Here is a 12327-nt window from a genome sequence, read left to right as displayed (position 1 = left end):
CAAATGGCTCGCAGGCACTGTGGTTGCCAAAGAGGGAAATTGGATTCTGGTAGTTAAACTTACTAATGGACAAATCTGCCGCAAACATGTGGATCAAACAAAATCAGACGACGCCTGCGTCTGCGCACATACAGAGGCTGAACTCCAGGACATAGTCGACGTATTTACTGAGGCGTCATCATCATAGGCGGTCCCTCGAAACGAGGATGACTTGCTTCCACGCCAAAAAAAGGACAAGTTCACGGGTGTTTCAATGAAGGACCCGAACTACATCCTGAAGGGTGGAAGATGCCTGTGCGTGAATCTTTTTAACGTTGCACACCAGCCACCACACGGGCTTGACAGAGCTGGGTCTTGGTCCAGTGTCAAGGATTACCCAGGACAACTGGAGACCAGCTCTGCTGCACAGACCTAGTGCGCGCACATATCGCAGTGTGGGCTGGCCCGTGCTGCCCCGGGGCCCCTGGCCCCGAACTCTCGCCTCCCCTGGGCCCTAATCGCGTCCCTCTACAGTCTCTCGCCACTCCTTCACCCCGACTTCGCCACTCCTGCTGTACCTGCCCACCCTCCAATCACCGACCTGGATCTTGATGACGTCACTCTTCACAGCCGTCGCCCTCCTGCACCAATTCTTGGGTTCATGGGGATACCCACTGCATTCTGGGACAAGCTTGGCGGAGTTCATGGAGTGCAGCTCACAGCAGGAAAGATGAATCGATGCAGAAGTCACGGATACTGGAATGTGAATTTTGGCCAGGAAAAGGAAACCCTTTGTATATACGGACCAGACGGTGCTCGGTGGTGTAAGCCTCTTCTAGAACATCAAGCTCAAAGTCTTTGTTCCCAATCTCCGCATTCCTCACTCTGTCATACCTAGGCGGGCGTTCTGCCCTCCACGGCACTCACTCCATCCAACCCCCGGCTCAGAGCACACAGCGGCGCAACTGAGGCGTGCGAAAGCATGGGCCTTACACTAAACAATGCTCCGTAAGACAAAGGTCCTCCACCAGCCTGTCCTCGCCGCACAGCACTGCCCCCCAGTCAACAAGATGCACGGCTCGGCTCTGGACAATGTGAACCATTTCCCATACCTCGGGAGCCTCTTATCAACAAGAGCAGATATCGACGACGAGATTCAACACCCCCTCTAGTGCGGCAGTGCAGTCTTCGGCCGCCTGCGGAAAAGTGTGTTCGAAGACCAGGTCCTCAAATCTACCACCAAGCTCATGATCTACAGGGCTGTAGTAATACCCACCCTCCTGTATATATCAGAGGCATGGACGATGTACAAAAGACACCTCAAGTCGCTGGAGAAATACCACCAACGATGTCTCCGCAAGATCTTGCAAATCCCCTGGGAGGACAGACGCACTAACATTAAGGTCCTCGTCCAGGCCAACATCTCCAGCATTGAAGCACTGACCACACTTGATCAGCTCCGCTGGGCAGGCCACATCATTAGCATGCCAGACACGAGACTCCCAAAGCAAGCGCTCTACTCGGAACTCCTTCACGGCAAACGAGCCAAAGGTGGGCAGAGGAAACATTACAGGGACACCCTCAAAGCCTCCCTGATAAAGTGCAACATCCCCACTGACACCTGGGAGTTCCTGGCCAAAGACCGCCCTAAGTGGAGGGAGTGAATCCGGGAGGGCGCTGAGCACCTCGAGTTTCATCGGCGAGAGCATGCAGAAATCAAGCGCAAGCAGCGGAAAGAGCGTGCGGCAAACCAGTATCACCCACCCTTTCCCTCAACGACTCTCTGTCCCACCTGTGACAGGGACTGTGGTTCTCGTATTGGACTGTTCAGTCACCTAAGGACTCATTTTAAGAGTCGAAGCAAGTCTTCCTCGATTCCGAGGGACTGCCTGTGATGATGATGACATTGTGATCTTTGTGGTTTGACTGTGCAGTCCTTACATTAACATCCGCTGACCAACACATCCGTCTGCTCACATCGACGTCACGCAATCTTAAACTGTTTTGATGCTGCTGCCCCGCACGTGAAAACCGACAAGCAATCCAGCCTGCAAAGTTACCCCGACCAAACAACAATGAAGAGTCTGAGTAGCTTGAGCCTCTGATGATTTGACAACCATTAATCTTTGTGGCCTTAAAAGGGAACACATCTCCACCTGAGCAGATTGCGCATTGCACAGTGTAACAGTCCTGCCCCTGATAAAGCAGCATCGTTAGCTGAATTAATAACGCCACGGCAGATTGGCACTGGTGCAGGATTAATTCACTTACATCCGACACCCAGGGATCACATTTTGTCACAAAATATTGGTCTGGAAATCCCGGCCTTCCCAGGTCTGTACGGAGTGTGTACGGACCCGGGAAGGTATCGCAAAAGCCGGTTTTCAGCGCACAATGCGCATGCCGCTGAAAACCGGCTTTTCCGATCTGTCGAGCTGGAGCTTAACAGATCGCACGCATCTCGGGAGCGAGGACATTCGCACGGGCAGGATTGCGGGATTTACCCATATCTTGCCCGGCAAATGTCCTCAAAACTCTTGCACCTGATAAAAGCAGGTGCATAGCCTAATGTTACAGGCGTAGGAATTTAAAAACATACAAAAATATAATTAAATTAAATTTAAAAAGCATATATTTTTTTAAACCCTGCCCATTATGTTACATTTATTTTTAACGATAATTTAAAACTTTTTAAAAACGTGTGAAAAAATGTTTTCTAAAATATTTATTAACTTTAATTCCAATTAATTTCAATTATGTGAGGGGTGTTTTTTAGTTTTTATTATATGTGCTTAGTGTGTTTGTTTTTTTTATCAATAGCAATGAGAACTGGTAGATACGGAGCTCCCATTGCTATTAATGAGAAAGCTGTGGAATACGTTACCTGATTGGTTGAGCAGTCACACGTGACTGCACCTTCTACGTGGGAACCTGGAGGACGGGAGTACGTTCCGCAGCGTGGGAAGAGAAGGCCTCCCCACCGGAATACCACGCTCCTCTGGGACCACCAGGTACTTTGGAGAAATGTGTCAGGATGGAGGCAATTGCCCGCGGGAATCCTCCGACCCCAATTTCAGCCCCGATGAGAAAAGGGCACTTCATGCTGCACCCTTCTGATCCACAGCCCGAAATTTACAGGCAACTTACTGACCTCAACGATTAGCAGGCAGCGACAATGGGCTTGTGTTCACTCAGGGAGTACGTGAGCAGTGCGCTTACAGGGGATAGCGACCAGACTAGGACAGCCCTGCTCCAGGACCCAGCAGTGGCACAACAACAAATCCATCAGGACTGTGACTTTTTTCTCTACGCCTCAGGTCAGTAACGCGTTCTTCCATATTATGCTGCTTACCTCTTGGCATCCAGGTCCATCAGCTTTGCCACATCGTGACAGAGCTCAACCTCCAGGACTGTGCATGTTGGGTAGGCCTCACTGAAAATTGGAAATCACAGAGTGAGGAGTGGAGCAAGAACTTTTTTTTTTTTTTTGGCCAATTCTTGTCAGATCAACTCCAGCGCCAAAGATAACTTTGCGCTATTTACACTTGATCTTAGCCAAAAGGCCGAGAGGGTAAGCTGCACCGTTCCTGGAAACACTGCAATACCAGGTCGGTGCGTGGATTGGACGGGGCAATCCCTGTTCCATCTCCCTGTTCCAAAAGACAATTCAATATCTGGTCCCCATAGGGGATATTAAACTGATAAGAACAGATTTTTTTTTTTTTTTTTAATTCGTAGCCAATCTTTCCAATTCTTTGTCAAATCACAAACGCCAGAGGTCACCCTGCACCAGTCAGGGATCACTCTGCGCCAATGCTCTTAGCCAAAAGGCCTAGAGCCACTGCACCGTTCCTGGAAGTACTGCAATACCAGGTTCGTGCCATGGAGGTGGATGGGTCAGGCCCCCCACACACCTCCGTGGAGGTGGATGGGTCAGGCCCCCCACACACCTCCTATTTCCAAAAAAGCAAGCATATACCTTCCTGATCCAGGGAGAACCACCTTGGGGTCATGGTTACTCCCCTGTCAGGTCAGTTACGCATGATCTTAGCCAAAAGGCCGAGAAGCGAGTACTGCAGAAAGCTGTGCAGAGTCTCTGGGTGGGGCGGGGGGGGAAGGGAGTTCACCAGCATTTCCCTGCCGCTGATCACGATCTAGTAATACTGGCTGGAGAGTGCATATGTTTAGATATCCAGTGATCAAGCTTATTGCAATGCCCCCCTCCCCCATGGTAAACAGCCTGCCTGCACTTGATGTCCAGGCTCACACACAGAGGACAGCCATTTAAATGTGGGGCTGGAGGGCTGCCAACAGGAAGGGGACTGTACCCACTATAACGTGTAACAATTGTAACCCCAATGTAACAGCACGGGTTAGATACAGAGTAAAGCTCCCTCTACACTGTCCCATTAAACACTCCCAGGGCCACTACAGTACGGGTTATATACAGAGTAAAGCTCCCTCTACACTGTCCCATCAAACACTCCCAGGGCAGGTACAGCACGGGTTAGATACAGAGTAAAGCTCCCTCTACACTGTCCCATCAAACACTCCCAGGGCAGGTACAGCACAGGTTAGATACAGAGTAAAGCTCCCTCTACACTGTCCCATCAAACACTCCCAGGGCAGGTACAGCACGGGTTAGATACAGAGTAAAGCTCCCTCTACACTGTCCCATCAAACACTCCCAGGGCAGGTACAGCACAGGTTAGATACAAAGCTCCCTCTACACTGTCCATCAAACACTCCCAGGGCAGGTACAGGGGGTTAGATACAGAGTAAAGCTCCCTCTACACTGTCCCATTAAACACTCCCAGGGCAGGTACAGGGGGTTAGATACAGAGTAAAGCTCCTTCTACACTGTCCCATCAAACACTCCCAGGGCAGGTACAGTACGGGTTAGATACAGAGTAAAGCTCCCTCTACACTGTCCCATCAAACACTCCCAGGGCAGGTACAGCACAGGTTAGATACAGAGTAAAGCTCTCTCTACACTGTCCCATCAAACACTCCCAGGGCAGGTACAGCACAGGTTAGATACAGAGTAAAGCTCCCTCTACACTGTCCCATCAAACACTCCCAGGGCAGGTACAGGGGGTTAGATACAGAGTAAAGCTCCCTCTACACTGTCCCATCAAACACTCCCAGGGCCACTACAGTACGGGTTATATACAGAGTAAAGCTCTCTCTACACTGTCCCATCAAACACTCCCAGGGCAGGTACAGGGTGTTAGATACAGAGTAAAGCTCTCTCTACACTGTCCCATCAAACACTCCCAGGGCAGGTACAGTACGGGTTAGATACAGAGTAAAGCTCTCTCTACACTGTCCCATCAAACACTCCCAGGGCAGGTACAGGGTGTTAGATACAGAGTAAAGCTCTCTCTACACTGTCCCATCAAACACTCCCAGGGCAGGTACAGTACGGGTTAGATACAGAGTAAAGCTCTCTCTACACTGTCCCATCAAACACTCCCAGGGCAGGTACAGGGGGTTAGATACAGAGTAAAGCTCTCTCTACACTGTCCCATCAAACACTCCCAGGGCAGGTACAGCACGGGTTAGATACAGAGTAAAGCTCTCTCTACACTAACACCCCAGCATTATGCCTTCCCCTCAATGGCAGAAAAGCAGCTTGCCCTCCCGGGTACACACTGCCAGTTTCCCCCCCCATCTGTCAAGTTGTGACCTCACCGAGCAAGGCTGTATTTCGGTGCTGGCTACCGTTCAGTTAGTAAAGGCCAGCAGCACATCTTTTGGGCTACCTACCTGAAGTGTTTGGCTATGATCTCCTTACTGGCCTCCTTGGGTATCCCAGATATAAACAAAGTGCACTTAACCTGGAAAGAGGGAGGCAGGTTTAAGCAGAGGTGAAGACCCCAGACGATGAATACTCTGTACATGTTACATGTCAGTCACTGCCCTTAATTTATTGAATATTGTTGGGGCTGTGCAGGCGATGGGAGTAGCCAGAGTTGAACATTTGGAGCAATGTGTCTACTCTCGGTCCCAGGGTCCGCCTGGGTTAGTGGGCAATGTTAGCCAGCAAGGGTGATGTCCTGTTTGGACCAGATTTTGGTGACCTGAAACCCAACACTGATTTGGGATCCAAAAGGATTGAACTTTACAGGTAGACACATCGAGAAAGCACAGCCAACCTTTGCTGATGGGTGCACTGAGACGCCGGTACATTTACACACACACACACATGCATAAAAGAAAAGAAAGACGTGTATTTATGTCGCTCCTTTCACAACTGGAGCATGTCCCAAGGCACTTTACAGCCACTGTTGTAATGTAAACAATGCAGCAGGCAACGTGCGCACAGCAAGCTCCCACAAAACAGCAATGTGATAATGACCAGATAATCTGTTTTATTTTAGTAATAGAAACATAGAAACATAGAAAATAGGTGCAGGAGTAGGCCATTCGGCCCTTCTAGCCTGCACCGCCATTCAATGAGTTCATGGCTGAACATTCAACTTCAGTACCCCATTCCTGCTTTCTCGCCATACCCCTTGATCCCCCTAGCAGTAAGGACCTCATCTAACTCCTTTTTGAATATATTTAGTGAATTGGCCTCAACAACTTTCTGTGGTAGAGAATTCCACAGGTTCACCACTCTCTGGGTGAAGAAGTTCCTCCGCATCTCGGTCCTAAATGGCTTACCCCTTATCCTTAGACTGTGACCCCTGGTTCTGGACTTCCCCAACATTGGGAACATTCTTCCTGCATCTAACCTGTCTAACCCCGTCAGAATTTTATATGTTTCTATGAGGTCCCCTCTCATTCTTCTGAACTCCAGTGAATACAAGCCCAGTTGATCCAGTCTTTCTTGATAGGTCAGTCCCGCCATCCCGGGAATCAGTCTGGTGAACCTTCGCTGCACTCCCTCAATAGCAAGAATGTCCTTCCTCAGGTTAGGAGACCAAAACTGTACTCAATACTCCAGGTGTGGCCTCACCAATGCCCTGTACAACTGTAGCAACACCTCCCTGCCCCTGTACTCAAATCCCCTTGCTATGAAGGCCAACATGCCATTTGCTTTCTTAACCGCCTGCTGCACCTGCATGCCAACCTTCAATGACTGATGTACCATGACACCCAGGTCTCTTTGCACCTCCCCTTTTCCTAATCTGTCACCATTCAGATAATAGTCTGTCTCTCTGTTTTTACCACCAAAGTGGATAACCTCACATTTATCCACATTATACTTCATCTGCCATGCATTTGCCCACTCACCTAACCTATCCAAGTCGCTCTGCAGCCTCACAGCATCCTCCTCGCAGCTCACACTGCCACCCAACTTAGTGTCATCCGCAAATTTGGAGATACTACATTTAATCCCCTCATCTAAATCATTAATGTATAATGTAAACAGCTGGGGCCCCAGCACAGAACCTTGCGGTACCCCACTAGTCACTGCCTGCCATTTTGAAAAGTACCCATTTACTCCTACTCTTTGCTTCCTGTCTGACAACCAGTTCTCAATCCATGTCAGTACACTACCCCCAATCCCATGTGCTCTAATTTTGCACATCAATCTCTTGTGTGGGACCTTGTCGAACGCCTTCTGAAAGTCCAAATATACCACATCAACTGGTTCTCCCTTATCCACTCTACTGGAAACATCCTCAAAAAATTCCAGAAGATTTGTCAAGCATGATTTCCCTTTCACAAATCCATGCTGACTTGGACCTATCATGTCACCTCTTTCCAAATGCACTGCTATGGCATCCTTAATAATTGATTCCATCATTTTACCCACTACCGATGTCAGGCTGACCGGTCTATAATTCCCTGTTTTCTCTCTCCCTCCTTTTTTAAAAAGTGGGGTTACATTGGCTACCCTCCACTCCATAGGAACTGATCCAGAGTCAATGGAATGTTGGAAAATGACTGTCAACGCATCCACTATTTCCAAGGCCACCTCCTTAAGTACTCTGGGATGCAGTCCATCAGGCCCTGGGGATTTATCGGCCTTCAATCCCATCAATTTCCCCAACACAATTTCCCGGCTAATAAGGATTTCCCTCAGTTCCTCCTCCTTACTAGACCCCCCGACCCCTTTTATAACCGGAAGGTTGTTCGTGTCCTCCTTCGTGAATACCGAACCAAAGTACTTGTTCAATTGGTCCGCCATTTCTTTGTTCCCCGTTATGACTTCCCCTGATTCTGACTGCAGGGGACCTACATTTGTCTTTACTAACCTTTTTCTCTTTACATATCTATAGAAACTTTTGCAATCCGTCTTAATGTTCCCTGCAAGCTTCTTCTCATACTCCATTTTCCCTGCCCTAATCAAACCCTTTGTCCTCCTCTGCTGAGTTCTAAATTTCTCCCAGTCCCCAGGTTCGCTGCTATTTCTGGCCAATTTGTATGCCACTTCCTTGGCTTTAATACTATCCCTGATTTCCCTTGATAGCCACGGTTGAGCCACCTTCCCTTTTTTATTTCTATGCCAGACAGGAATGTACAATTGTTGTAGTTCATCCATGCGGTCTCTAAATGTCTGCCATTGCCCATCCACAGTCAACCCCTTAAGTATCATTCGCCAATCCATCTCAGCCAATTCACGCCTCATACCTTCAAAGTTAGCCTTCTTTAAGTTCTGGACCATGGTCTCTGAATTAACTGTTTCATTCTCCATCCTAATGCAGAATTCCACCATATTATGGTCACTCTTCCCCAAGGGGCCTCGCACAACGAGATTGCTAATTAATCCTTTCTCATTACATAACACCCAGTCTAAGATGGCCTCCCCCCTAGTTGGTTCCTCGACATATTGGTCTAAAAAACCATCCCTTATGCACTCCAGAAAATCCTCCTCCACCGTATTGCTTCCAGTTTGGTTAGCCCAATCTATGTTGTTGAAGGATAAATATTGGCCAGGCCACCGGGGAGAACTCCATTGAAATGCAAGATTTCTTTCCTTCGCTGCAATGCAGCAACCTGGCAAGACTTCTTCGGCAGCACCTCCAAACCCGTGCCCTCTACCACCTAGAAGGACATGGATAGGAGGCGCATGGGAACACCGTCACCTCCAAGTTCCCCTCCGAGTCGCACACCATCCTAGCTTGGAAATATATCGGCCGTTCCTTCATCGTCGCTGGGTCAAAATCCTGAACTCCCTCCCTAACAGCACTGTGGGAGCACCTTCACCACACGGACTGCAGCGGTTCAAGAAGGCGGCTCACCCACCCACCTTCTCAAAGGCAATTAGGGATGGGCAATAAATGCCGGCCTTGCCAGCAACGCCCACATCCCAGGAATAAATACATTTTAAAACTGGCTCAGCTGCTCCTGATAACCTTGCTGAGCCGTCACAGAAGGCTGCGCAGCGTCTTGTGATTGTTCGAAGCTTGCCCTTGTGAAGGTGGAGAAGGCAGAGACTCTGTGTGTGTGTAACCAGTGCATTCGCAGGTTTATCTAGGACCCACGAGACTGACCGGGTGATTAAAGTCCCCACGTACAGGGAAACAGGCGAGCAGTGTGGAAGAGGAGTGCCAAGGATTTAACCCTTTGGTGAGCGGAATGACTACGCCAGGTCCTTTCAGTAACTACAACAACAAGAAGTTGCATTTATATAGCGCCTTTAACCTAGCAAAATGTCCCAGAGAGCTTCACAGGAGAATGATCAAACAAAATTAGACACCGATCCACTTGGAAATATTGGGATAGGTGACCAAAAGCTCAGTCAAAAAGGTAGGTTTTAAGAGAGGGTCATAAAGAGGCAGCGAGGTTTCGGCAGGGAATTCCAGAGCTTAGATTCTGGAAAGCTGAATGTACGGCTACCAATGGTGTGGTTTGAAGGGGGGGGATGGACAATGGGCCAGATATGGAGGAACACAGAGTTCTCAGAGGGCTGGAGGAGATTCCAGAGATTGGGATTAAGAGGACCATGAGGAATTTGAGCATGAGGGAGAGTATTTATATATCTGGGCAAATACTGATACTCGAGGAAATCCATCATCATGAGCCACACACACACAAGGTTTCAGTTTGTCTGACATGGACTGCACACCCTCTCCCTCTGGGAGACACGTACTCGAGTCCTCTAGGTGCAGATAGTGGCAGAGGTCGGCAAGGACACTATCAGGCTCAGCTATGATGCACTTCAAGGCTGAATAGCCAAGGCTGGATTACCAGTCCAGCAGCATAGCCACTACACTACCATACCCCCTCAACACCTAAAAGAACTCCAGGAGGCTAGCAATTGCACATGCCTGGCTTTGGGCTGGGCCCAGGAGAGGGGGGGAAGAACCATCCAGCATAGGAGGCCATTCAGCCCATCATACCTGGTAGAGCTACCCAATTAATCCCAATCCCCTGCTCTTTCCCCATAGCCCTGTCAATTTTCCCTTATCCAAATCTCTTTTGAATGTCACTGTTGAATCTGCCCCACCACCCTGCCAAGCCGTGCAATCAAGATCACAACTCGCTGCATAAAAAAACCTTTTTCCTCATCGCGCCTCAGGTTCTTTAGCCAACCACCTTCAATCTGTGCCCTCTGGTTACCGACCCTTCTGCCACTCGAAACAGTCTCTCCTTAATTACTGTATCAAAACGTTTCATGATTTTAAACACCTCTGTCAAACCTCCTCTAGATGGAGGTAGAATTGGATTTCAGCACGCACAGGGAACTAGCATTAGCTGCCCTGACCTGGGAAGAATAAGGTTACCTGGCCTGCTAGATCACAGAAAGTTGCAGCTGTGGGAAGCCATGTGGATCAACTCAGGCAAGTCATTCAGAAGGAAGCTTAAGTGTTTTTATTAAATTTATTCATTCATGGGATCTGGGCATCGCTGGCATGGCCAATATTTACTGCCCCTCGCTAATTGCCCTCGAGAAGGTGGTGGTGAGCCACCGCCTTGACGCGCTGCCATCCATTGCAGAAGTTGTGTGTGGCGGAGGTCGGGCATGGACACTCACGATGCCCTCCGTGCTCGAACAGCCAAGGCTGTCTGTTTAAGAGAGCTCACAGTGTAAAGTCTGAGTAACTGGATAAGATGCTGGGTTGGAGTATGAGAGGCAGCCCCTTCGGAAAAGGAGGGGCTGAAGGCGATAGAGTTCAATATAAAAAGAGTAACTTACCACATTATCCATTGTGTACTGCATACTGGAGGTATAGTTCCTCAGGACCAAGATGGTGAGGAGGAGATAGATCACCGCAAACACGGTGTGAATCCACAGTTTGTGATTCCTGCATCACAAAATGAAATCATTACATTCCACACACACACAATACTTTAGTTGTAAATTTATGTTTAAAACATTTTTTTTTAAGGAGGGGGGGAGGGGGCATTCAGCACAGGCCAATCATCCATTCACAGGGTAAATAAGATCAGGGAGATGAATATGTGGCTCAAAGAGTGGTGTGGGAGAAATGGGCTTCGGTTCATGGGGCACTGGCACCAGTACTAGGGTAAGAGAGGGAGTTGTTCCGCTGGGACGGGCTTCACTTGAACCATGCTGGGACCAGTGTCCTGGGAAATCGAATAACTAGGGCTGTAGAGCAGAAATGCAAAACGTCAAAGAGCAAGGAGAAGGCAATAGAGCAGGGTTACACTGAGGGAAATGATAACCAGAGTCTGACAGAATGTATAAACATAAGAATGTATCAGAAAATGGGGTCAAAGTAGGGAAAAATGGTAAAAAGACAAAATGAAAAGCTCTTTATCTGAATGCACACAGCATTCATAACAAGATAGATGAGCTGATGGCCCAAATAGTTATAAATGGGTGGCCAATACAGAGATGTGGTTGCAAGGTGACCAAGTCTGGGAATTGAATATTATGGGGTATCTGATCATTTGGAAGGATAGACAGAAAGGAAAAGGAGGTGGGGTAGCTCTGTTAATAAAGGATGAGATCAGGACAGTAGTGAGAAATGATATTGGTTCAGAAGATCAAGATGTAGAATCAGTATGGGTGGAGATAAGAAATAATAAGGGGAAGAAGTCACTGGTGGGCGTAATCTATAGGCCCCCTAGCAGAGTAGCTACACCGTTGGATAGAGTATCAATCAAGAAATAATGGAGGCTTGTAAGAAAGATACGGCAATAATCATGGGTGATTTTAATCTTCATATTGATTGGACAAATCAAATTAGCCAGGGTAGCCTTGAGGAAGAGTTCATAGAATGTATCCAGGATAGTTTCCTTGAACAGTACGTTGCGGAACCAACCAGGGAGCAGGCTATCTTAGATCTGGTACTGTGTAATGAGACAGGATTAATAAATTATCTCATAGTCAAGGATCCTCTCGGAAAGAGTGACCATAGCATGATTGAATTTCAAATTCAGTTGGAAGGTACGAAAGTTGGATCTCAAACCAGTGACCTGAAC

General features: G+C 48.3%; 1 protein-coding gene and 2 pseudogenes across 1 annotated transcript in view; all 3 read right to left on the bottom strand.

The window, feature by feature from the left end:
- Window positions 1–12327, bottom strand: part of LOC139266942 (CSC1-like protein 2) — an 83081-nt gene that overhangs the window by 35755 nt on the left and 34999 nt on the right. The window contains exons 8-10 of the mRNA XM_070884579.1: window positions 11075–11183; window positions 5749–5819; window positions 3332–3412 (exon numbers count right to left, since the gene is read on the bottom strand). Coding sequence (XP_070740680.1) covers window positions 3332–3412; window positions 5749–5819; window positions 11075–11183 — 261 coding nt within the window. The remainder of the gene's footprint in view (window positions 1–3331; window positions 3413–5748; window positions 5820–11074; window positions 11184–12327) is intronic.
- On the bottom strand, window positions 3551–3726 carry LOC139267645 (U2 spliceosomal RNA; annotated as a pseudogene).
- On the bottom strand, window positions 3816–4050 carry LOC139267591 (U2 spliceosomal RNA; annotated as a pseudogene).

Source organism: Pristiophorus japonicus, chromosome 7 (assembly GCF_044704955.1).
Source record: "Pristiophorus japonicus isolate sPriJap1 chromosome 7, sPriJap1.hap1, whole genome shotgun sequence".
In the NCBI taxonomy this organism is placed as follows: Eukaryota; Metazoa; Chordata; class Chondrichthyes; family Pristiophoridae; genus Pristiophorus; species Pristiophorus japonicus.
This window is presented reverse-complemented; position numbering and strand designations above follow the sequence as displayed.